Source organism: Osmerus eperlanus, chromosome 28, assembly GCF_963692335.1.
Source record: "Osmerus eperlanus chromosome 28, fOsmEpe2.1, whole genome shotgun sequence".
Lineage (NCBI taxonomy): Eukaryota > Metazoa > Chordata > Actinopteri > Osmeriformes > Osmeridae > Osmerus > Osmerus eperlanus.
The window spans coordinates 1,822,501-1,847,376 of record NC_085045.1 but is presented as its reverse complement, the minus strand read 5'-3'; the positions used below and the strand labels follow the sequence as shown (position 1 = coordinate 1,847,376).

Below are 24,876 nucleotides of genomic sequence, written 5' to 3'. Positions count from 1 at the left end.
GACCCACAACCTCAGCTCCACACCTGGCCAGCCAGCAGCTCCTGGACCAGCCGGCATTAGTGAGCCCAGCAGCTGTGATGCAGAGCTGATGACACCAGACGCAGGACCACCACCCAGGGCGAGGGACGGGGTTAGACCTGCCCTGCAGACTGCTGCTGTGATGTGGCTGAGTCCTCATGGAGGACGCATGGGCTTTCTTGCACACTGTACTGTGCTACTCCATAGCCGTAGATGCTGTGGATGAGCTGTGTGTGAGTGTGTGTGTGTGTGTGTGTGTGTGTGTGTGTGTGTGTGTGTGTGTGTGTGTGTGTGTGTGTGTGTGTGTGTGTGTGTGAGTGTGTGTGTGTGTGTGTGTGTGAGTGTGTGTGAGTGTGGGTGTGTGAGTGTGTGTGTGTGTGTGTGTGTGTGTGTGCGTGTAAAAATGAAGAAAAGCCTTGACTTAAATTCCCATTCATCTCTCGAGGAAGTAAGGTGTGCCCCTTACAGCAAGCCTCTACACAGGCCCACACGTACAAGCAGTCGCACAGTTAGATGGACACGTACACTAACAGCACCTACAAAGAAAAAAAACAATAGATTTTTGTTAGAAGCCAAACCAGACAGAGCTTTTAATATAATAGTTATTATAGGTCAGCATTAGGAATGTGCTTCCACCATTTGTCCTGTGTGTGAGTGGTTGAGTGTGTGTGTGAGTGCGTGTGTTAGAGTGTGTGTGTGAGTGCGTGTGTCAGAGTGTGTGTGTTAAGCTCTGTGAATGGCCATCGCAGAGGGCTGACGCAGGTCCGTTTCCCGTCCGATTGTTCGGACCCTCCTATCGCCATCCTGCAGACACTTCCTACATCCTGTCACACAGGAAACGCTGTGCTGCTGTTTTTCACGGGGCCTCCAGATTTAACCCGGCTAGGTCTGGGGGGGCAGGGGGGGCAGTGGGGGGGGCTGCTCCGAGATGGGAGGAGGGAGGTGCTCTCCGAAGAATAACCACATTCCTCGGCGATGTCGATGGGTTTAATCATAACCACACTCATAACTTGTTTGTGTGTGTTCTCAGTGATACTCATGGACGGCAGGTGACCCACTCTGATGGGACCTGTGTCAGGTGAGGGAATTCCTTCCCCAGGTATGTAGGAGGGTGACCCCGCCCCCGCCCTCCATCTACAGGAAACCCTCCATCCCCCGAAATAGAGCGAAACCTTTGAATCGCACACCCTCTCCGCCTCCCCCACTTAAGGTAATCTGCTATCTAGACAGCTGGATAGGTGAAAGCATTATCTGCATGGCTGTCGCTAGTTCAGCGGTCGGCCGCCACTGTAAAAGCAGTGATTTCTTCACAGGAAAAGGAAGGAAGGGAGGTTAGAAACAAACACTTTTTCCTCCATTTTTGAGTTCTTTCCTATTACTAAGCCTACATTCTACTCTCCCCACTCGGTCTCTTCCAGTCTGTTGTTACTTGCTGCCTGGAACACTTTCCCCCCACATCTGATTTACCGCTTGGTACACCCTTACTGTCTGATCTAGGGCTCACTAATAGCTATGAGGTGTCTCGTAACAATGGGTAAGAAGTTACTGTTTGACTGTTTTTCACAAAGCTTACAGACTGCTTCAGGGTTGCAAAGTTTATCTTTAGAGCTTGAACTGACTGTTTCAAACTGACTGGTAGGAGTTTCAAACGGACTGGTACGAGGTGGTTAACAGCCTGTCTCGAGGGTTACCGCCTGGTACAAGGTTACCATCTGTCAGAACTCATGCAAGAGCTCATCTCTGAAGATGCCAACCACCAGGCATCCTGGTTCCTCCTCACGACCCTTTTATCAGTCGCTAACACACACAGGAAGACCTGTCAGAAAACGAGCGTCCACTTCCTGTTCCCCTGCCTCCACAGGAAGCTGCAGGATAAAAGGATACTTCCAGGGCGGGACGGAATGCAGCATTCCTCCTCCCCAGCCTGTAAGCAGGCAGCGCAGGGAGACCTCAGAACTGAGAACCTTCTCTGAGGGACACACACGCTTCTAGAGTCCTGGGAGACTCCGCTGATCCATTCTAGAATCCTGGAAGAAGAACTTTTTGCAAAGAGCGAGTTCTAGAAGGGGATTGCAACCCAGAAACAGAGCCTTATCCTGTAAGTATGTAGGCTATGGGACCCATCAACAACAGGCTTTGATTCTTCCCTCAAGAGTTCCTGATTATCATTTTGGAAGTTGGGATTTCACAGCATGTAGTGTCATGTACCTTCCTACATGTTGTTAACTTTGATTTGAAGTTTTTGACGTTTGTGTAACATTTTTGTAACCAGTTTCTATAGGAAAAGATTTCATGAGAAGTTACACTAAAATCATGGACATTTAGAAGAATGTCTAAGTATTGATCGTATTGATTGGAAATGTGTGAGGTGTGTAAGATGTGTATCTTTAACTGAATGTTCATCTTCTAAGATTCCAGCTCTCTCTCTATCTCACCCAGCATAGTATGATAAATGACCACTAATGCAATCACATGATCCAGCCGACCTGCTGGCAGTTTGATCCAGGAGTAACACCACCCTAGAACCTCTCATACAGCCGTCCTAATGCAGACAGCGCCCTCTGCAGGTCAGCCAGGGTGGTGCACATCTTTAGTGACTCAAGCGACTCCTAATTCGTCAGTTTCCAGTGTAGAATTCTAAACTACCGCCAGTGGCTCTGGTTAACGTGAGAAGTGACTGTTCCTGTGACCTCATGCAGCTTTCTGGGGTTCCCTGCAGTGTAATCAGTACCTGCCAGTAACAGAAGTTAGCCTTCCTGCAAGCCTGTGTGCTAAGTCAGCCTCACGCTGAATCACAGCACAGGCTCTGACGCCAAACGCCTCCTTGCTTTCCGCCAGAGTAAAATACCTAAGTTGATTTTCCATTTTAATGATCTGAATGTAAGTGATCTAAATTAATGTATTTAGTCCTCTCAGGGCAAGTTGTGCCATAATTTATTAACTGGATGAGAATGTTTTACCTTTTTATTTACCTGCATGTTTAGTTTTTTTTAATTTTATTCATGTAGCCTATTGGGAGGGAGGCCTGCCGGATGTTATACGTCTTCATAGGCAAGTTATGACTTCTTGTGTCAACACCACTCCTGCGGTCTGCCTTCTGTCTCTGCACATCCTCCTGTGTGAGGAAGGCGAGAGCACGAAGACAGGAGGAGAGCGTTGCCTGCTTCACGGTTCATTATTACTTTTGGTACGCGCTGGGACAGCGTCAAACTCGTACCGTGAGTAATAATGCTCTGTGGCTGGAGCCGTCTTCACTTGGGAGTCATCATGGAGTCATCTGGGAATCGTTCACCAGGAGGCCCGTTGGATGAAACAGGGAGTCACTTGAGATTCTGAATACAAGTCCGAGTATAATTTAGTTTGAGTGTTTATGTGTTGTTCCCGAGTTGTAGAAATGTTATGAATTTTATCACATTGAAAAATACCGTGCTTTGTTTGCATCGTTACAAAAAATGTGTTTGAGGGGTGCATGTTATTAAATGTTATTCCGAGTCTCTGTGTATACTATATAACAATAGCAAAATAAAATATGTTCATAAATTATATGTGTCGTAGACTAATTTATTTCACATTTGAATATCTAATTAGCTGTAAATGTAGCTGCAAAATGTATTATCTGAATGACGTCACGTCGTTGGTAACGGTAGTGTTTGTAGTAACCACATTCCATTGAACGCGACTGCAGTTCGGGCTATATTGTATCTGTGTGTTTTTTTAATTATGGACACGGAGAACGACGTGGAAAGTCATCCGATTCCGCCAGAGGAAACTCGGAAAACCAGTGATGTTTACAGAGTTAACCCAAATCTTCCCACACGGTTCAACAATCCTGATTGTTTTCATGGTTACAGGTGAGTCGGCGAGGTCTCGATACCGGTGTTGTATCACCCGATGCATGACTCTGTGGATTGGCACCGATATCGCAACCAAACGAAGGGGAGACAGAAGTCTCATTATACTTTCTTTGTTACAGAATTCAAGAGAAGAATGTCGGTTATCTGTGTAAATATCAGATGCTATTTTCAACACAAAATCCTTCAAATTCGTCATTCAAACCGTATAGTAACGAACGCGAACCAACATTCTTGCTCTACGACATCGCATTCTGAGGAAATATACCCCAGTATGATTACCAAAGGAAATGTATTTTGTGTAGCAGGTTCAAAGTATTTCACATGGCTCTTCATACTAATGTATAGGTTCAAAGGCATGCCATTTTAATGCATTTAGCCTGCGCGTATGGTGGGTTACTCAGACAGGTCGTAAACAACAGCCTTCTGATCCAGAATACAACAAGCCTTCAAGTCTTGAAATGCACCCCCCTCTATTATCTGTTCTGTATATCCCAGCATATCCCAGAGTAACCACAGTAAGTTTCAGGCATGTGACACTTTCCTAGTCAAAGTTAGCAGGGGGTGCATTTCATGGCAAGAAGGAATACAACAAGCCTGTCGTGAAATGCACCCCCCTCTATTGTCTGTTCTGTATATCCCAGCATCAAATGATTCTTACCGTACACTGAGGGCACTAGTATGAGTAACCACAGTAAGTTTCAGGCATGTGACACTTTCCTAGTCAGAGTTAGCAGGGGGTGCATTTCATGGCAAGAAGGAATTCAACAAGCCTGTCGTGAAATGCACCCCCCTCTATTGTCTGTTCTGTATATCCCAGCATCAAATGATTCTTACTGTACAATGAGGGCACTAGTATGAGTAAGCACAGTAAGTTTCAGGCATGTGACACTTTCCTAGTTAGGGTTAGCAGGGGGTGCATTTCATGGCAAGAAGGAATACAACAAGCCTGTCGTGAAATGCACCCCCTCTATTGCCTGTTCTGTATATCCCAGCATCAAATGATTCTTACTGTACACTGAGGGCACTAGTATGAGTAAGCACAGTAAGTTTCAGGCATGTGACAGTTTCCTAGTTAGGGTTAGCAGGGGGTGCATTTCATGGCAAGAAGGAATACAACAAGCCTGTCGTGAAATGCACCCCCTCTATTGCCTGTTCTGTATATCCCAGCATCAAATGATTCTTACTGTACACTTAGGGCACTAGTATGAGTAAGCACAGTAAGTTTCAGGCATGTAACACTTTCCTAGTCAGGGTTAGCAGGGGGTGCATTAAGCCTGTCGTGAAATGCACCCCCCTCTATTGTCTGTTCTGTATATCCCAGCATCAAATGATTCTTACTGTAATTTCCTCAGAATGCAATGTCGTGGAGCAAGAATGTTGGTTTGCGTTCGTTACTATACTGTTTGAATTACAAATTTTAAGGATTTTGTGTTGAAATTAGCATGTGATATTTACACAGATAACCGACATTCTTCTCTTGAATTCTATAACAAAGAAAGTATAATGAGAGACTTCTGTCTCCCCTTCGTTTGGTTGCGATATCAAGACGAAATCCTTCACTCTTTGATTTGCACTCGCTTCTGCGAGGGGGTGCCGATCCAGAGAGTCATGCATCGGGTGATACAACACCGGAAACGTTATCAACTTTCTTGCAAACTTTCGGAAGAAAACCAACCCATTACAGTACTGTAGGCCTGTGTGCGTGCGTGTGTATGTTTGTGTATGTACCACACTATGTTTAAGAAAGTGTTCACATTTCCCACAAGATGGTCAAGTAACGAGTCAGTTACTATTTCAGTAAGAAGACCATCCATCCCTTATATCAAACATCCAACCAAATCTACGGAAGCAAGAGGCCCACTGTCCATGAAATGCCGGTAAACTATTAGGCTAAGCTACTAAAGACGCTACTAATATACTAACAAATGCGTAGGTATATCCTACATTATGTACAATACTGTATACACTTTTTGAAAACTGCAAATCTGTCCCTCACAGTTTAAATTAAGAAAATCATATTTATCGGCCGCATCCTCAGTTATTAAAAAAGCTCTTTCTTTATCCTTTAACGAATATATACACCGATCAGCCATAACATTATTACCCCAGAATAATATGCTCTGCCACAAACCAAAAATGGTTCAGGAATGGTTTGAGGATCACAACGAGTTCAAATTCCCCAGATCTCAATCCAGTTGAGCATCTGTGGGATGTGCTGGACAAACAAGTCTGATCCATGGAGGCCCCACCTCACAACTTACAGGACTTAAAGGATCTGCTGCTAATGTCTCCTGGTGCCAGAGACCACAGCACAACTTCAGAGGTCTAGCATGCCTCGACTGGTCAGGGCTGTTTTGGTGGCAAAAGCAGGTGGTCATGATGGTATGGCTGATCGGTCTGCATATTGTGGTAAATCAGGAATGGAAAAAATCAACAACAAAAAAATAACAATGGATCCTTTTTCATCCAGACGAGGTTTCATGGGACTTTGAGGAAGTTCTCGGATCACATGCAGAAGAGTGGGATGTTCCGGGACAACGGCTTCAACACATCACCGGAGAAGAGTCGCGTGGTTGGCCCTGACAACGTCGCCATTTTCCACGACAGGTTGAACTTCCAGCACTGCTTCAAGAACCAGGCCACCGGACCCGCTGTCTGAGGACCCTGCAGCCTGCCTGCTCTCTGTCCAGCATCTCTTTTTGTATTTCTATGTGATTGACTGTTCCCATTTGATTAAAACATCTTCTGTAATCGGGCACTGTTGTTTCAGACCTTGTTATTCTGTGTGTTTGAACACTTCATCAAGGGTCCATGATTCTCATTAGGCTACTTTGTCATTTGTCATTGCAAATATGTTGTTATTTCAGTGTTAATATACAGTGGTTGTGAAACCTTGTGTAGCCTACATTGTGACCACTGGTATCTAAGCATGGCAGATTCCTAAGGTCCTGACTGGTGTTGGTCACCAGGTGGCGCTACAACAACAGATTTCAGAGCAGTGTGGCCTCAGTACTACCAGAGACTGGAGAGATGCGGCTCTAGCAACAGTCAAGAGCCTCTCTCTCTCTCTTTCCCTCCCTCTGTCCCTTTCTCACACTTTCTATTTCTCTCCATCTCATTCTCACCCACTCATAGTCTCACACCTCTGTTCGTGCAACACAGGAAGATAATTTTGACGCTTTGGTATTCCATCAGACATCCCATCTTGGGTTTTAGCTGTCCTCAAGGTTCCAGAACCTCCACACGTTTCCTATGCAGGGTAACTAGGTCAGCTTGACAACACACACTTCTCCAAATATTGTCTTGCAGCGGTTGCGGTTGCTAGGAAACTGTTTAACCCAAGGCTGGAGTCCCTGATGCAAGGCTTCGTATGATCTGGTTGTTAGAGGGATATGATATACTGTACATAGTGTGTGTGTGTATGTGTGTGAGAGGGAGAGAGAGACAGTTCGGTACTGAGGCAGATGGACAGTTGGCTTGTCCCCCTCGCTGTGATGATCTGAAATGTCTCAGAGCACCTCCCACCCCACCCCCCACCCCCCCACACACACCACCCCTCTGCCCCCTCCCACTAATACCCCTCTCCCCTCCCCCCAGCTCTGGGAATTAGTGAAAACAACACACATGCCAATCTGTTCCACTAAAGACAAAACTGTGAACGATTTTTTTTTTATAGCCAGTGTTCATAAACAACTACAGAGGACTGTGTGATAGGTTTAAGAGGACTGGTCTGTGCGTACGGCCTCTTAAACACACTCTCTCTAATCTCACCTTTGAGTGAAAATGAGACGTATAGAATCTGACCCATGCTAGAACAGTCAATGCATCTGTGTTTTACATTTACAATTTGCAATGTATTAATTTAGAAGACGTTTCAATCCAAAGCGACATACAAATAGTGCATATATATATATATAGTAGTACAGCAGAAGATCAATGATCATAAGTGCAGAGTTTTAACAGTATTCCAGTGGTCAGAGTCAAGGAGTGGTCTGTATTTCCAAGCCACAGCGCACAGTGACCACATCTCAGCTACCAGGCTCTGTGAAACCTCTTTTACCCAGTGCTCATCTCCAGTGTTCTGAAGAAAGAACTTGAGAAACCTCACAGTGTCTGTCTTCACTCAGTGTTCTGGAAGCTTCCCAGTTCCTCCTGAAAACCGGTTAAATATTCATGACCCTGGTTCCGCCCTACAGGCATTGCTGAGCCAAACGTGAATCTCCGAGGGAGAGGAATGCAGGGTAGGTAGACATGCTGTGGAGAAGTTTTTTCAGTTAGGTTGTTATAGATGAGCAGTTTTATTCTGTACATTTCTTGACAGTGTGGAAGAAATGGATCTGTATCAGTCGTACATGCACACAAACTCACACACACAGGCACACACACATATAGTCTCTCTCTCACACAGAAACACTAACAACCTCAAACAAACCAAATCTCTGGAAATATTTTGTTTACATTAATATTTAACTTCTCATTATTCATAAGCTCTTCTTTGGTCTATGATGCTGTATATTATCTTTCTTGTTGACATGGTTTATGTTCAGATGGTTGATGACTGTGATGAGGTTATTTCCTGCCCCCCCGCCAGGTCTACAGGCTGGACCCTGCAGGGTGCCAGGGCCTGAGGACGGGCATATGGCGAGCAGGGAGCTATACACGACCCTCTCAGCAGCACGTTGGCATGGTGACAGACTTCCCAGTTCCTCTTATGCCCCTCTGCCTCTCTCTCTAGTCAGGCTGAGCTGGTCTCTCCTAGTGTAGGTATCTTTCTAGGAAAGCAAAGATGGTCTGTCCTGTAGTGTAGATATTGCTCTAGTAAGGCTAAACTGGTCTCTCTTTAAGTATAGATGTCTACCAGTCTATGATGGTCTCTCCTCTTCAGTGTAGAGCTCTCAGGCGAAGATGGTCTCTCCTATCACATGGGCTTGTCTTTCCAACTGTGTAGATCAAGCAGATTACGCTGCTCTCCCCGGTAGCAGAGGATCAAACAGGACTTATTCTTCTCAGCTGTCACCTGCTTCCTCTAACACAGGAAGTCAGTGTGACTCCGCACAGATGGGCCGTCCATTCAGACAATACACCACGACTTCAACAAGAGTGAATGTGTGTGTGTGAATGTGTGTGTGTTAATGTGTGTGAGTGAATGTGTGTGTGTGTGACAAGCCCCAGGGTGGGTCTTCTAACTGCAGTCTGATCTTCTCCACAAGCGTGGAGGACTCCATACCCGCTGACGCCATGGCGATGGGAGTGATGAAGTAAGGAGGGGATAAAGGGGCACACAGTCAAGGAGGAGGAGAGGAACGGGGAGGAGGGGAGGCACGGGGTGGATAGGGCAGTGAGGAGGTGATGAATAGGAGGAGGGGATGAGGTGAGGAATAGGTGACGAGGGGTGAGTAACCGGGTGGAGGGGCGGGCGGGGAGAGGAGGTGTAAATAGCATCAGCAGCAGATGCTCTCTCCGTGAGACCCATTATCAGAGGTGTGGAAGATGCAGCTCAGAGGTCCCAGTCACAGAGACAGCCTCCCACACGTCGCCACGCCAACACGTTACCTGGTTACTTGCCATCAGGACCACGGCGAGGCAGATGGAGAAACACGGTGGCAGAAAAACCGTTCAGAACCGGTCAGTACTGGTCAGTACCGGTCAGTACCGGTCAAAACACTCATGATCATCGTATACAGAAATAATCACCTGAATCCAAAAGTGGACTGAGCACTGGTGGACATCTATATCTACATCTATAAGGGAGTCAGGTGGCTGAGCAGTTATGGAATCGGGCTAGTAATCTGAAGGTTGCCGGTTCGATTCCCCGCCAGGCCGAATGACGTTGTGTCCTTGGGCAAGGCACTTCACCCTACTTGCCTCGGGGAGAATGTCCCTGTACTTACTGTAAGTCGCTCTGGATAAGAGCGTCTGCTAAATGACTAAATGCAAATGTAAATGTATATCTTTATTTAAGACATGAGGCAAAAGGACATGGAATAGTAAATAACGCTTAACAATAACCCCCAAGCATACAGGCCACACGCTCGTAAAAGAAAGATCGTGTTTATTATTATGAATGTTATTGCAGATACAACACAAACAGTTTGCAAGCAAGACAGAAGAAACATGTCTTTAGCCTCTCTCTGAAAGGCAGACAGACAGACAGACTGATGTCTGAACGAACAGTATAAAACAGCCCATAGATACGTCTCCACCTGTTGGGTACATTGTCAGGTACATTCTCTTTTGATTCACAGAGCTTTTCAGTCAGACTGACCTATATGGGCAAGAGAGAGAGAGAGACAGGTGTTTTGAGGAAAGTACAGTGCTCTCTAGAGAGACATAGACAGGCTAAAAGCTATCAGCAGGCCAGCAGAGTAGCTGTCAAACACCAGGCCCGGGACAAAACGTACTTGAAATCCATTCCCGTGTTCTGCTCGCTTGAGCATGTCTGGGGAAATGAAGCCAACAAAATGGAGAAGCCGGGACATTTGGCGTTCCAGCTGGAAGCAAACGATCCAGGATGTGAAAGGATTTCAACTACTATTTGACGTGGCTCTGATGAACACTGAAGTGAACACGTGAAGACACGGCAACCTAGACTAGACCATTACAAACCAGTAGACCCCACCCCCCCACCCCCGGCTACTCCCTCTGCACTAGACTAGCCCCCTACAAACCAGAACACACCCCGAGAAAATAAAAAAAGTTAATGAAAAAAGAAGGGTCATGCAAAAAACGAGTAGAAAAAAAGAGAGATTAACTCCACACGGGTACAATCACAGACGCAACTAGGCGGCGTCCAACAGTCATCGCCTTCATCTCCTTATTAGCTGTTCCCAGATACAAGGAACGTGTGAGTGTGTGTGCGCACTGCATGCATCTGTCTGCATTTGCTATGTGTATGTGGGTGGGTGGGGAGTCAGGTGGCTGAGCGGTTAGGGAATCGGACTAGTAATCTGAAGGTTGCCAGTTCGATTCCCGGCCGTGACAAATGACGTTGTGTCCTTGGGCAAGGAAAGCGGTTAGGGAATCGGACTAGTAATCTGAAGGTTGCCAGTTCGATTCCCGGCCGTGCCAAATGACGTTGTGTCCTTGGGCAAGGCACTTCACCCTACTTGCCTCGGGGGAATGTCCCTGTACTTACTGTAAGTCGATCTGGATAAGAGCGTTTGCTAAATGACTAAATGTAAATGTGTGTGGCTATGGTTTGTGTGTGTGTGTCTGTGTGTGTGCATGTGTATCTGTGTGTGTGTGTGTGTTATTAATACATAGAGTTGGACAGGAGACGTGACTCTGCAGTGCCTCTCCCCCCTCCCCCCTCTCCTCCCCCCTCTCCTTCCCCCTCTCCCTCCCCCATCCCCCTTTCCCTTCCTAGCCTCAGTCCAGACGAGGACCAGACACCACACCAAATGAGGAAGCCAGAACTCTTGTCTATTCCTAAAGTTAATCAATCTTAAACTAAAACACAGTAAGCTGCACAAGTTCTCTGTCATGGAAAAAAAAAAAGTCAGACTAGGTAATTCCATAGAAACACAATCATTGAGAGACTCGTACTAAGTCATCTAAAACTAATAAATGCCTGCTCATACGCTCTGTTTAAGATATCCTCTATACGTGACATATCGATACATACTTTATTACTGTTATCATGTAACATAGGCTGTTTGTTTATGTGGCTCCACTATCAGATGTCTGTGTGTCTTTGTTTGAGAGTGCATGGGTGGGTGTGTATGTGTCTGTATTTGCGTGTGTGTGTAAGTGTGTGTGTGTGTGTCCAGTAGGGAGATTCCTTGGCCAGAGTAGCTGACACCTGGAGACAGAGCCAAAAGGGGTGGGTCTCAATTGTCAACAGACACGTCCTTCCCCTCGTCTCCTTGTCCCCGCCCCTCCGGCCCGTGAGAGCCCAATGACCTAACCAGGAAGGAGACAGGAAGAGGAAGCAGCAGCGACGGTGTTGAGAAGAACCCACAGATGGAGGTAGAGGCTCCGCCCCCCGGCGCGAGCGCGTCTCGGCGGACGGGGGAACGTAGAAAGACGGAACGCGTCGAGACGTCTGCGGTTTTTCGCCACGTCGGCTCGCGGGCCTCCGCGGACCAATCGGACGCTTCCGTCTGGGGACGTTTCCCCGTCCAGGCGGCGAGGGCGTCGTCCTACTGGGCCTCGCCGCGTATGAGGTGGAAGAGCGTGACGTTGTAGAGCACCTGGTGCCCGTTGTTCCAGGCGTAGAGGGTGCGGTCGCGAGGGTTGTAGTCCAGCATTGATATGTGCGAGTACCTGTTCTGGAACGGGATGTCCATGTACTCGTAGGTGGAGGAGTTGGTGGAGTAGGCGTAGTACACCTTGGTGCCCCCGGAGTAACCGTTGGTGACGTACAGCGTCCCGCAGATCATGAAGGCCTCGCCGGCGCTCCTCTTCGGGTGGTTGGTGGTCCACGATTGGACGATCTGGAGCGAGTTGGGGTTCAGCTTGCTGATCACGATGTTCCCCGCGTTCTGATTGGTGGCGTAGACGGCCCAGAGCCCGCCTTCGTCCACCATGAGGTCGATGTCCGAGTGCCCGCCCCAGGAGTAGTGGTACATGTTGTTGTAGCCGGCGTAGTCCAGCTGACGAGAGCGGCTGATGACTGACGTCTTGAAGTCGAACTTGATGATGGTGTGGCTCTGGAACTTGTTGAAGTAGATGGAGCCGTTGTAGACCACCTGTCCGGTACCGGACCACGGGTGGGGCAGCCGGTGGGACGTGAAGTTGTCTGAGTTCATGAAGTCATACATGGAGCTGTACTCGCGTACAAAGCGGTTGTTGTGGTAACCGTCCATGTACCACACCTGTAGGTTTGTTTGTGTGCGGTAGACACAGACAGAGGAGGAGAGAGGGAGGTAGAGAGAGAAGTGGAGAGAGATGGAGAGAAAGAGAGAGAGAGGAAGAAAAATCAAAACGTGACTCTTGTCCATTTTGGTCACCAGACTTGTGCAGATGTGTGTGTGTGTGTGTGTGTGTGTGTGTGTGTGTGTGAGCATGCCCTACGTACCCTGGTGTCGTCTTCTGGGGCAAGAGGGTCCGTCATCCAGGAGCCGAACCGTGACCCTGACGTCTTGATGGTGATTGGCTCGCTGATCCCTGTCAGTTTTCCACATGCTGCAACAGCCAGAGACCAAATCTAAGTCGCCATTCAGGACATCTGTGTGTGCGTGCATGTGAATGTGTGTGTGCATGTATGCGTGTGTGTGTGCGTGCGTGTCAAGTTGGAATCAGAGGTGTCCCAGTTGAAGGACTCCTAGCTACAGCATTCTCCTTTTAACCTCCTGAATTAATGATCGCAGGCATGAATAATGCACAGAGCCCCTTCAACTTTTATACGAATGCTCTTCTTGTCCCGCATCCACCCTTCCATCACCTCATACCTCTATCCTCTCACCCTTCATCCCTTCATCCCTCCATCCTCTCACCCCTCCATCCCCCCATCCCTTCATCCCCTCATACCTCCATCCTCTCACCCTTCATCCCTTCATCCCTCCATCCTCTCACCCCTCCATCCCCCATCCCTTCATCCCCTCATACCTCCATCCTCTCACCCTTCATCCCTCCATCCTCTCACCCCTCCATCCCCCATCCCTTCATCCCTCCATCCTCTTACCCTTTCATCTCTCAATACCCTCATCCCTCCATCCTCTCACCCTTTCATCTCTTAATACCCTCATCCCTCCATCCTCTTACCCTTCATCCCTCCATCCTCTCACCCCTCCATCCCCTCATCCCTCCATCCTCTCACCCATCTATCCCTTCATCCCCTCATCCCTCCATCCTCAATCCCTGCACACTCTGGAGTCCAGCCATCACGTCCCACCTCCCAGACTGTACTGAGTGTTCAGCCAGTCTGCTGGAGGACATGAATCACATGGACGGGATGAATCACATGGATGGGATGAATCAAATGGATAGGATGAATCACATGGATGGGATGAATCACATGGATGGGATGAATCAAATGGATGGGATGAATAACATGGATGGAATGAATCACATGGATGGGATGAATCACATGGATGGGATGAATCACATGGATGGGATGAATCACATGGATGGGATGAATCACATGGATGGGATGAAACCCGCGGAAGGGGCTCCGCCGTGACGTCTTGAAGACACGCAGCCGAGCTACCGAGCGCCAAGCCCCTGTCACCTGCTCGGCCTCCTGGGAGCTCTGAATGCCATAAGGACACAACGTCGCTTCTGCCATGTGACAGGAAACGCATCACAGACAGGTGGGGAATGAGCCCCACAGTGGCGGTCGTGTGTGTGTGTGTGTGGGGGGGGGGGGGGGGGAGAGTGAGTAGGGGTGTGTCTGAGAGTGGGGGTTGACTGTGTGAGAATGAATGTGGGATGTGGGGTGTGTGTGTGTGTGTGTGTGTGTGTGGGTGAGTCAGTGAGTGAGTGAGTGTCTCTGTGTGAGTGTGTGTGTTTGAGTGTGTCAGTGAGTGAGTGAGTGTCTCTGTGTGAGTGTGTGTGTGTGGGTGAGTCAGTGAGTGAGTGAGTGTCTCTGTGTGAGTGTGTGTGTTTGAGTGTGTCAGTGAGTGAGTGAGTGTCTCTGTGTGAGTGTGTGTGTTTGAGTGTGTCAGTGAGTGAGTGAGTGTCTCTGTGTGAGTGTGTGTGTTTGAGTGTGTCAGTGAGTGAGTGAGTGTCTCTGTGTGAGTGTGAGTGTTTGAGTGTGTCAGTGAGTGAGTGAGTGTCTCTGTGTGAGTGTGTGTGTTTGAGTGTGTCAGTGAGTGAGTGAGTGTCTCTGTGTGAGTGTGTGTGTTTGAGTGTGTCAGTGAGTGAGTGAGTGTCTCTGTGTGAGTGTGTGTGTTTGAGTGTGTCAGTGAGTGAGTGAGTGTCTCTGTGTGAGTGTGAGTGTTTGAGTGTGTCAGTGAGTGAGTGAGTGTCTCTGTGTGAGTGTGAGTGTTTGAGTGTGTCAGTGAGTGAGTGAGTGTCTCTGTGTGAGTGTGAGTGTTTGAGTGTGTCAGTGAGTGAGTGAGTGTCTCTGTGTGAGTGTGTGTGTTTGAGTGTGTCAGTGAGTGAGTGAGTGTCTCTGTGTGAGTGTGTGTGTTTGAGTGTGTCAGTGAGTGAGTGAGTGTCTCTGTGTGAGTGTGTGTGTTTGAGTGTGTCAGTGAGTGAGTGAGTGTCTCTGTGTGAGTGTGAGTGTTTGAGTGTGTCAGTGAGTGAGTGAGTGTCTCTGTGTGAGTGTGTGTGTTTGAGTGTGTCAGTGAGTGAGTGAGTGTCTCTGTGTGAGTGTGTGTGTTTGAGTGTGTCAGTGAGTGAGTGAGTGTCTCTGTGTGAGTGTGTGTGTTTGAGTGTGTCAGTGAGTGAGTGAGTGTCTCTGTGTGAGTGTGTGTGTTTGAGTGTGTCAGTGAGTGAGTGAGTGTCTCTGTGTGAGTGTGAGTGTGTGTGTTTGAGTGTGTCAGTGAGTGAGTGAGTGTCTCTGTGTGAGTGTGTGTGTTTGAGTGTGTCAGTGAGTGAGTGAGTGTCTCTGTGTGAGTGTGTGTGTTTGAGTGTGTCAGTGAGTGAGTGAGTGTCTCTGTGTGAGTGTGTGTGTTTGAGTGTGTCAGTGAGTGAGTGAGTGTCTCTGTGTGAGTGTGAGTGTGTGTGTTTGAGTGTGTCAGTGAGTGAGTGAGTGTCTCTGTGTGAGTGTGTGTTTGAGTGTGTCAGTGAGTGAGTGAGTGTCTCTGTGTGAGTGTGAGTGTTTGAGTGTGTCAGTGAGTGAGTGTCTCTGTGTGAGTGTGTGTGTTTGAGTGTGTCAGTGAGTGAGTGAGTGTCTCTGTGTGAGTGTGAGTGTTTGAGTGTGTCAGTGAGTGAGTGTCTCTGTGTGAGTGTGTGTGTTTGAGTGTGTCAGTGAGTGAGTGAGTGTCTCTGTGTGAGTGTGTGTGTGTGTGTTTGAGTGTGTCAGTGTTGGGGAATGGGGGATCATGTAAAACCCCCACTATGTCATGTAGACTCGGCTTCCCTGTGGATAACTGTATAAAACCCTTCATGAAACTCGGATTACAGCAGGGGGGCAATTCTGCGGGATGCCATAATCCTGTGGACTATTTTTAGCCGTAAATTGAAGCTCCAGTTGTGGTTGCGAAACCTTTAATCTCAACGCTCATTTCTGAGAGGTCAATCTGAACGGACACATGTAGTATACGCATAATGAGATTACATTATCGGAACGTAATCCCAGTCAATTGATGATCAACTACTACAATCCCAAAGTGACATGGTAGCCTTTGATTTCGCCCAGCAATATCTAGCTAGGAGAGGAAGTGTGTGTGTTCTTTGTAAGACAAATTCATTAGATTTGTTGTTGTTGCTAATAACTAAATAATATTTATTAAATATTTTGCTATTGTTTATTCTGTTGTGATAAGTAAATCATAATTCAGCAATAATGTTGTGTTTAAAGTATTTAACCTACATATAGTATGTTTTCAATTTGTTGGTTTTATAGAAGTGTCTATAATTATTAACAGCGCATGTGCATTAGTAATGCAATATCGGTAAAAGGTTTTAGCGTTCCAGGAAGCTAACAAAAATCTTTTTGCCCGTTGTCCCGTCGTGTATAATATCTTAAATGTAAAGGCTTAAACCATTTAGTTATTTTTTTATAATATAGTTGTGTAACCAAGAAAACGATCGATGTGACAAGTTCTGTTGGACTAACTTGTATTTGACAAGATACCGGAGTTGTTAATGAACTACGACGCACCGTTCACCTGGCGCCTTGGACTGGTGAGTACCCTCCATCGTAGTCTACTTCAGTTGCTTGTAGCCTACATATCCTAGGCTACAAGCAACTGAAGTAACTGAGGAAAGGACCGGATTCCATAGCATTTAATGTGCAATTTTGTCTACATTGTGTGCTCTGTTTATAATAAATTGTTATATTTATCTTAATAATTAAATTCCTTTCAGAGGTTTATGTTTAAATGATGATGTTGTTGCTGTCTGAGAGTTGCCAAACAAATATCGTTGTATCGTAGTCTATACAGTGACAATAAAGTATTTACCTATTCGTCACTATATTCGGTCAAAAAAGCTCCGTTCAAAGTGCTATTGCTGGATCACGCAGCATGGCTGCAAATTAACTAAATATAGAACGGGGAATATTAACTCGTTTCTCTTAAATTTGCTCTTTTGTACTACAAGAGAAAGACTGTGTGGGGTCGACGTGTGTGTGTTCTATGTTTTCCATACTGTGTGTATGTGTTCCATGAGTGTGTTCCACATGTGTGTGTTCCACATGTGTGTGTGTGTGTGTGTTCCACATGTGTGTGTTCCACGTGTGTGTGTTCCACGTGTGTGTGTGTTCCACGTGTGTGTGTGTTCCACATGTGTGTGTGTGTATTCTCTGTGTGTTCCACGAGTGCGTGTCTTCTCTGAGCCTACCTAATTTTTGCATGCAAGCCCTCAGTCTGTTCTCCAGACTAGTGACTCTGGAGTGCAGCTCGTCGTAGTCGTAGGTGCCGACCTCCTCCTGCAGCGCTCCCAGCAGCCCCGTCACATTCTGGACCTCCTCCTTAAACTGCACAACCAACTGGGCATCCGCTTTGTACTCCTCCAGCACTGGGATCAACGGCCTAATCTCCTCCATTTTGGCTTTTATGGCCTGCAGGGTCAGAATAGGCTGGTTCAGTCATACTGTAGATAGGTATATGTATATATAATATACATATATAAATATGTATATGCACGCAGGAGAGCATAGTAGGTATGGTAGTTGAAGCACACCTGTCTTCCCTACATTGATCCTGGCCTGTCTGTCTGCCTTTCTGTGACAACCTGTCTTTCTTCCTGCCTGCCTGCTTCCCTGCCTGTCTGCCTGCTAGCCTGCCTGTCTGCCTGCATGTCTGTCTGTCTGCTAGCCTGCCTGCCTGCCTGCCTGCCTGCCTGCCTGCCTGTCTGCCTGTCTGCCTGTCTGTCTGCCTGGGTGGGTTTGTATGGAGTGAGCCTAGCGGCTTACAGAACCACAGAGACAGAGGCCCCAGCACACCAGCACTTTAAAGCTTTTTATTTCAACCTTCAAGATGCAGGTTACATGCTTCATGTCACATACATCGTTTCCTTGGTCGTCAGGGTGTAAATGCAGACGGGACTGATGGGGGCGTGGGTGAGAACAGAATCAGAGAAAGAGGAAAACTCTGGAGTGGAGTGACATGCAGAGAGAGAGAGAGGAGAGAGAGAGGAGAGGGCAAGAAAAACAGGCAAAGAGAGAGCGAGAGAGTGAACGAACGAGTGAGTGTGTGAGAGAGAGAGAGAGAGAGAGAGAGAGAGAGAGAGAGAGAGAGAGAGAGAGAGAGAGAGAGAGAGAGAGAGAGAGAGAGAGAGAGAGAGAGAGAGAGAGAGAGAGAGAGAGAGAGAGAGAGAGAGAGAGAGAGAGAGAGAGAGAGAGAGAGAGAGAGAGAGAGAGAGAGAGAGAGAGAGAGAGAGAGAGAGAGAGAGAGAGAGAGAGAGAGAGAGAGAGAGAGAGAGAAGGTGTTTGTGGGGGTCTAAGGGTGAGAGAAGTGCTAAGGCAACTGAAGTGCAGGGCGTGATATTCAGGGTGCGGGGCGTGATATTCAGGGAGCGGGGCGTGATATTCAGGGAGCGGGGCGTGATATTCAGGGAGCGGGGCGTGATATTCAGGGAGCGGGGCGTGATATTCAGGGAGCGGGGCGTGATATTCAGGGTGCGGGGGGTGATATTCAGGGTGCGGGGTGAGACTGGGTGGCTGAGCATCTTCAGTCTGTGGCTCTGTTAACCCTTCCTAACGTTAGCCCTGCAAGCAAGAAGACGAGACACCGTTGAGCGTTACCTGACTCTCACCTGTCTACACACACACACACACACACACATGCAGGCACACCACACACACCACACGCACACACCCGCCACACATACACACCCACCACACACACACACAAACACCACACACACACATACACACACACCACACACACACACACACATGAAATGCTTGGATCACCATAATCATGTCTCTAAATGGGTATACTGTATTACTGCATACTCATTCACTGACAATGCACATGGTTTTCTACTGAGTCAAGTCATTTCAACCTGTCACTGAAAATACTGTTGTTTATTTCCTGTCAATTTGATTGGTTCCCTTCCTGTGTTGCAGCTACACTGCGCCAAGCTCTAACTAAGACACACTTTGACATTCCTACCATATACAGACACAGAGTCTTGTAAAACAGGCCAGCAGGATCCAGTAGAGGCCCTTACAGACCGGAGGTGTCCAGCAGAGCTCCTACCTTGAACTGTCTGGCCATGTTCTGCTTGTGGTTCTCCTCCACCTGTCTGAACTTGGTCTCCAGCCCCTTCAGTTGCAGCTCCATCCTCTCCACGTACTGCAGGTCCCTCTGGGTCCTCTGGTCCAGGACCTGGATGGACTGGGTCATGTTCTGGACCTGGGAGGGGAAAAGGGGTATTCATTAAGACGAGGGCAGTTTGTTCGGTTGTTTCTCTGGGTTGTTTGTTTATTGGTGCGCCATTAGCGATGGGCTCATGCTACAGACACTTCCTGTGCTCAAAAACACTGGGTATATTGTGTTTGAGTTATTGTCCATGGATATGTTTTCTTCCCCAGATACTAGAAATACTATATATTACAGGTGGTTGAGGTTAAGGCTTCCATAGTTGTTGTAGAGGTTCTGGAACTAAGTCATTGACATGTTTCTAGTGATGCTGGTGTTTGGTAGCTAGTTGGGTTTCCTAGTGGTCGGTGGCGTTGGCATGGCAACGCGGTGAGCTCACCTTCTCCAGGAGCTGGCGGAGCTGCTTGGTGCGTGCGTCCCGAGAGCACATGGTCTGCTGGGGCGCCACCACCGTGCACACGCACCGGCCCTCCGTGTCCTGGGCCGAGCTGTACACCTGCCACGACTCCTCCGGATTGGCCGGCAGCACCTGGGACAGGAAGAGAGACGGCAGAAGTGTGTAGGGGCGGGGAGACAGGCGGAGAGACACACAGGTAGGCTGGCTGAGAGACTAGGAGGTCTGCAGGCTGGCAGACAGACAGGTAGGCTGGCTGAGAGACTAGGAGGTCTGCAGGCTGGCAGACAGACAGGTAGGCTGGCTGAGAGACAGACAGGTAGGCTGGCTGAGAGACAGACAGGTAAGCTGGCTGAGAGACACACAGGAAGGCTGGCTGAGAGACTAGGAGGTCTGCAGGCTGGCAGACAGACGGGTAGGCTGGCTGAGAGACTAGGAGGTCTGCAGGCTGGCAGACAGACAGGTAGGCTGGCTGAGAGACAGACAGGTAGGCTGGCTGAGAGACAGACAGGTAAGCTGGCTGAGAGACACACAGGAAGGCTGGCTGAGAGACTAGGAGGTCTGCAGGCTGGCAGACAGACGGGTAGGCTGGCGGAGAGACAGACAGGTAGGCTGGCGGAGAGACAGACAGGTAGGCTGGCTGAGAGACAGAAATGTAGGCTGGCTGAGAGACTAGGAGGTCTGCAGGCTGGCAGACAGACGGGTAGGCTGGCAGACAGACGGGTAGGCTGGCAGAGAGACAGGCAGGCAGACAGGCAGGCAGACGGGTTGGCAGACACACATGTGGAGGATGAACCAGCTGACAGGATGTTGTTTCTAACAGGTGGATACAAGTGGGAGGTGGGTGTGTGAGATGGATACAAATCTAATGGTAAATCTGACTGCGTACATAATTGATTCATGTCTCTGTTTCTGATTGGGGGGGTTTGAATCTCTCAGGCTCTGATTGGGTAGTAGTTGACTGGGTGGTAGGTTCCCTGCCTGATTCTGATTGGATAGGTGGAGGTTTGAGCGAGCTGCCAGTTGGAATCTGAATCCCTCTCCCAATGGGGGTTACGTAACATAAACCACTCCAAGATGACGAGCCCTGCTTACGTCATCCCCCATCTGTGGTGGGACCTTGCTGTGCGCTCACCCTAATCTAAAATAATCTGATCGTTAGAAACCCGAATGGAAAGATCAAAAGACAATGCACATATTTGAATATTGCTTTAACGAGTAGTTACAGAATGTTGGCGTGAGCTCCTGATCTCGTAGTCCTCTAATCTTGGTTTTGAACCATCTGATCCAAGAGGATAAAGCACTACTATATAGCTGGGTATAGCTCTGTGTTGGAGTGTCAGACTGCGGGTCAAGAGGTTGAGGGTTCAGTTTCCCCCCTGTCTGTTGTTTTCGACAGAAGCATCTTCTGTGTGACTGTGTTATGACTTCAGAGCTCAGGGCAGGAGTGTGTCAGGGAACCACAGGGTTGAAACACAGCCAATCACACAGCTAGGATTTGTCAATTTTCTAGAGGCGATTCTCCCTATCGTTCAATTAGTTCATTCAACAAATACTAGAGAGTAAAGAGAGCAACTTTAATTATTGTAGTATCCTAAGAAGAAGTGTATATTATTCTTGTATTCATACAATGATTACTCGTTTCATTCTCATAGGAAGAAGTAATACTACTTTAGTGATTTGTTTAGATGGGCAGGGATTCCTCCCTTTAACCCTTGTGTTATCTTCGGGTCATTCTGACCCATCAGTCATTGTGACCCACCGTCGTATTGCGACAGATTTACCGCATACAAAGACAAAGTGAAGCATTTTCTTTTAACCGTTGGGCTGTCTCAGACCCCCCACATTGCAAAGGTTAAAAGAAAATTATTTTAATTTGTTTTTGTATTGGGTAAAATTGGGTAAACACAATGACGGTTCGTTATGAACCTTTGGGTCATGTGACCCGAAGGCAGCACGAGGGTTAACCATCATGTGATCCTTGAGAGTATGCTGTATTGGCTGTTAAATTCTGTTAAGATATTAATTACACTCATGATTCTGATCTCTGATCATCTCCGTTTCACAAGCAGCAAACGAAACACTGAGATAATGATATTCGTATTGATAACGTATTAGCTGTCAGTCACTCACTCCGGTGATTCTATCCGGTATCCCCGGTGGCGCCACCGAGAGCTTGGTGATGTTGAGTCCCACCAGGCCCGGTAACGTTTGCGACATCCAGTTGGTTATCATAGCCATGGTGCTGAGCACCACTCCAATCTTCAACATAGGCACCGACATCTCTGCTCTCTTTACCCGCTAAAATCCTCATAGTACACTTAAGTTTGACGGGCAAACCGGGTGATTCGCAAAGCTGGTTATTTGGTGCACCGATGGGGCCGCGGCAGCGTGGAGATTTTGATTTGCCATATTCGGTAGCCCAGCGCAGGGTCTCCTAACCTTAAAGCCGAAGATAATGGTCCAATGCGGCTGGAGATAGTGAACCACTGCGCTCTAAATCTCACTCGGGATCAAAATACGAGAAGATTCAATTGACTCTCATTCGCTGTGCTCCTCTGCCACGCCCCGCCCACCGGCGCACAGTGACAGTGACAGAAAACACTACGGTGATGCGGCCACGGCAGAAGCGGCCAGTAAGCCTCGGTTACATTTTAAAATGTCATTCATGAAACTCCAATTGGTCATATTCATTCAATAGAATGGTCGTTTTACGCATGGATCCTGCTAGACCATAGACGGTATTATAATTGGCCAGGTGACATGTATGTCAAGCGTTTCAAATAGCAAAACAAACTACCAGATGCTGCATGTTTCAATTGTCTAATTTGTACATTTTTTATTTGGCCAAACGATTGCAAAGTCTTGCTTTAGTCTCACAGTTTAAACAAGGTATTTTACGCACGGTCCACCCTCTGTGGACAGCAGCAGGTAGGCTCCAACCAATGAGTTAGTATTATCATGTATTTAGGGCAATTGTGCCACCTAGCGTCTGAAACGGGTATTACACGTCATGCGGGCTAATGTCTCTAGAACAAAAAACGGCCTATTTATAGTCTTTCCGTGAATAGAGAGACATTAGTTCTTTATGGCACGGCATTTGAGGCGGTGCACTCTGCTGTTCCTAAGTGATGCATACCAGGACTTCCGCATAAATACACAACAGGCCTACTGGTTCCATTATTGATGAACAGCTAAGTAAAAAAATCATTTTGGCGATGAGGTTTCACAGTTTCACTGTGGATGAATAAATAAAACGATGAAATTAAAAAGTTATGGATGGATCACTCATTAGGGTAACACAAAGTACGATTCACTTCAAATCGTCCGTGTGTGAGAGAGTTTAATCAAAAAACAGTAACCACTTAGAATAAAATGAGGCTTCGCAGCAGTGCCCAACAGAGGGCGCTGTGTTACTGAGTGTGTGCATGGTTACAATCTTGCAAAAGCACCAGTTAATAGGTATCATGTAAGTTAATTATTCATTTGAAAGAAAAGGGAACTAATGATGGGGAAAAAAAGGATACAAAGTCGAGGGCAGGTAGACGGAGGATCATAGGACACGAGTAGACTGAACTAAAGCCCTGACTACACAAACACAAATCATTTGAAGACAAGGGGTGAATTACTTGATAATCAATTGCGTCAATTTGATATTGGCAGCAACCAGCATGTTAAGTTTTATACGTGTAAAAGCAAGACTATTGTGGTGGCCTTTAGGCTAACTTCCTTCAGAGAAATTATTCAACTAAAGGACAATATGGGTTTATTTAGAATACAAGCCTTTTTTCACTCTCAGCATTTGCAACATAACGATATCAGATGAGTTGCTGCGGATGGAAATATTGTATGGATTTAGTTATAAACAAACGTCTGTTGTCTACATATGCTAAGAAATTAATTCAACTAATTAATTTCAATATTAGACACATACTGATAGGCACACAGCCTACGTAAAGGGATTCTTCTCCCTTTTGTCATGTAAAATAATCTAGCAGTAGAAAACTAACTGACTTTAGGGTTGATCTACAGCCTATGTGGTCACTACAGTTGATATGCTGTGAGTTATCATCTCTGCCAGGAGGACGTCTGCCTGTAGGATATTATTGCCGCATCATAATCCGTAGCTGGCGCTGTAGTCTCACTCTAGTACTGATATGGCTAATCTTTGGGATAACACACTACTCCGGGCTCTGAGTAGTGGAACTGGGGTAAAATGGCGTTTATTAAAAACCTACTTGGGTGAGTTCGGTGCCCATCAGGACGAGGAGGCTGAGAGTGAGGATCTTGCTGGTCGGTTGCATCTCGGTCCGGTGCTTTCACATGTAGATAGTCTGTTTCTCGCCACAGAATTCTCTTCTTCTTCGCGCCCTCTTCGTCCTGTAATCGTCCTCGCAGCGGTCAGCAGAAAAACATAAAAGGTAAATAATAAGGTGGTGTGTGAGGAACCGTCAGCGCATCTTTATCGCATCTTGGCTCGTGCTGAAGAACCTTCCCTCTCTCTGCCGCTCACATTCAGCCGCCTCTGACGCGGGCGTGATCAGCGGTTAACATGAAGCAGTCCCTAACACCAACTCCAGCTATGGTCAGAAGTTGGCACCATAAAACAAGGTCAGGGGTTGTGCGCGCGAGCGAGGTAAAATCGGGGAATTGGAGGAGCTGAGCTGTCCGTGGTGCTGAAACCGGATATTGAGAGTAGCGGGGCGAGAACCTGGAGGAGAACGGGGCGTGGTTGGAAGCCAAGGGAGGATATAGTGGGCTCGGGGAAAAGGCGCGCGATGGGTGATCTGTAACCAAACCATCTTGCTATTTAAGCGAGGACTCGCCTAGTGGTTGGGAAGGACACAATAAGCTATCAAGATAGCACTATATCAAACGGCTTTAAACTAATAACGTTCTTGATGTGGCGTATCTGTTAGGGACTGCTACACACACACACACTAACACACGGAAATGTTGTATTCCAGCTGCTTTCTCATATGATCAATAGCCAACAATCAGGCTGTTCTGCTGCTGTTTTCCTTCGGGATCGATACGGCTCTGAATGATCGTGCTTCCGGCACGGGATCAATGCCCCGGCTCGCAGCCGCTGGTGAATCACTCCGACTCTCCTGCTAATTCTGACTGCTAGGACACACACATGCACACACACACGCACTTATGCACACGCATGCACGCATATCCACGCACTCATGCACTCTTCACCAACACACACGTGCAGTACACACAC

General features: G+C 47.4%; 2 protein-coding genes across 4 annotated transcripts; one reads left to right on the top strand and one right to left on the bottom strand.

Annotated features, from left to right (window-relative positions):
• Nucleotides 1–3,672: 3,672 nt before the first annotated feature.
• Nucleotides 3,673–6,628, top strand: pierce1 (piercer of microtubule wall 1). The gene is made up of 3 exons (XM_062454586.1): nucleotides 3,673–3,869; nucleotides 5,671–5,749; nucleotides 6,343–6,628. Exons 1-3 carry the CDS (start codon nucleotides 3,739–3,741, stop codon nucleotides 6,529–6,531), a joined length of 399 nt encoding a protein of 132 aa, XP_062310570.1. The 5' UTR covers nucleotides 3,673–3,738; the 3' UTR covers nucleotides 6,532–6,628.
• Nucleotides 6,629–11,098: 4,470 nt separating this feature from the next.
• Nucleotides 11,099–24,384, bottom strand: LOC134015171 (noelin-like). Of its 3 annotated transcripts, none has more exons than XM_062454529.1 (6): nucleotides 21,780–22,142; nucleotides 19,632–19,781; nucleotides 19,130–19,285; nucleotides 17,265–17,484; nucleotides 12,892–12,998; nucleotides 11,099–12,688 (listed from the first exon to the last, which is right to left on the bottom strand). In XM_062454529.1, the coding sequence occupies exons 1-6, from the start codon at nucleotides 21,927–21,929 to the stop codon at nucleotides 12,014–12,016; spliced, it is 1,458 nt and encodes a 485-aa protein (XP_062310513.1). In that variant the 5' UTR covers nucleotides 21,930–22,142; the 3' UTR covers nucleotides 11,099–12,013. The 3 variants fall into 3 exon arrangements, with proteins under 3 accessions (XP_062310513.1, XP_062310511.1, XP_062310512.1); XM_062454527.1 differs by lacking the exon at nucleotides 21,780–22,142 and adding an exon at nucleotides 23,885–24,384 and having other exon boundaries at nucleotides 11,100–12,688; XM_062454528.1 differs by lacking the exons at nucleotides 11,099–12,688; nucleotides 12,892–12,998; nucleotides 17,265–17,484; nucleotides 21,780–22,142 and adding exons at nucleotides 17,872–18,633; nucleotides 23,885–24,379.
• Nucleotides 24,385–24,876: the final 492 nt, after the last annotated feature.

Excerpts from the sequence above, each read along its gene's own strand:
- pierce1 (XM_062454586.1), top strand. The coding sequence starts at position 3,739 with ATGGACACGGAGAACGACGTGGAAAGTCATCCGATTCCGCCAGAGGAA. Across the intron at positions 3,870-5,670 it reads GATTGTTTTCATGGTTACAG|TAAGAAGACCATCCATCCCT; the intron begins GTGAGTCGGCGA and ends TTACTATTTCAG. Across the intron at positions 5,750-6,342 it reads CCACTGTCCATGAAATGCCG|ACGAGGTTTCATGGGACTTT; the intron begins GTAAACTATTAG and ends TTTTTCATCCAG.
- LOC134015171 (XM_062454529.1), bottom strand. The coding sequence starts at position 21,929 with ATGTCGGTGCCTATGTTGAAGATTGGAGTGGTGCTCAGCACCATGGCT. Across the intron at positions 19,286-19,631 it reads TCCGCCAGCTCCTGGAGAAG|GTCCAGAACATGACCCAGTC; the intron begins GTGAGCTCACCG and ends TTCCCCTCCCAG. Across the intron at positions 17,485-19,129 it reads ACATGGCCAGACAGTTCAAG|GCCATAAAAGCCAAAATGGA; the intron begins GTAGGAGCTCTG and ends CTGACCCTGCAG.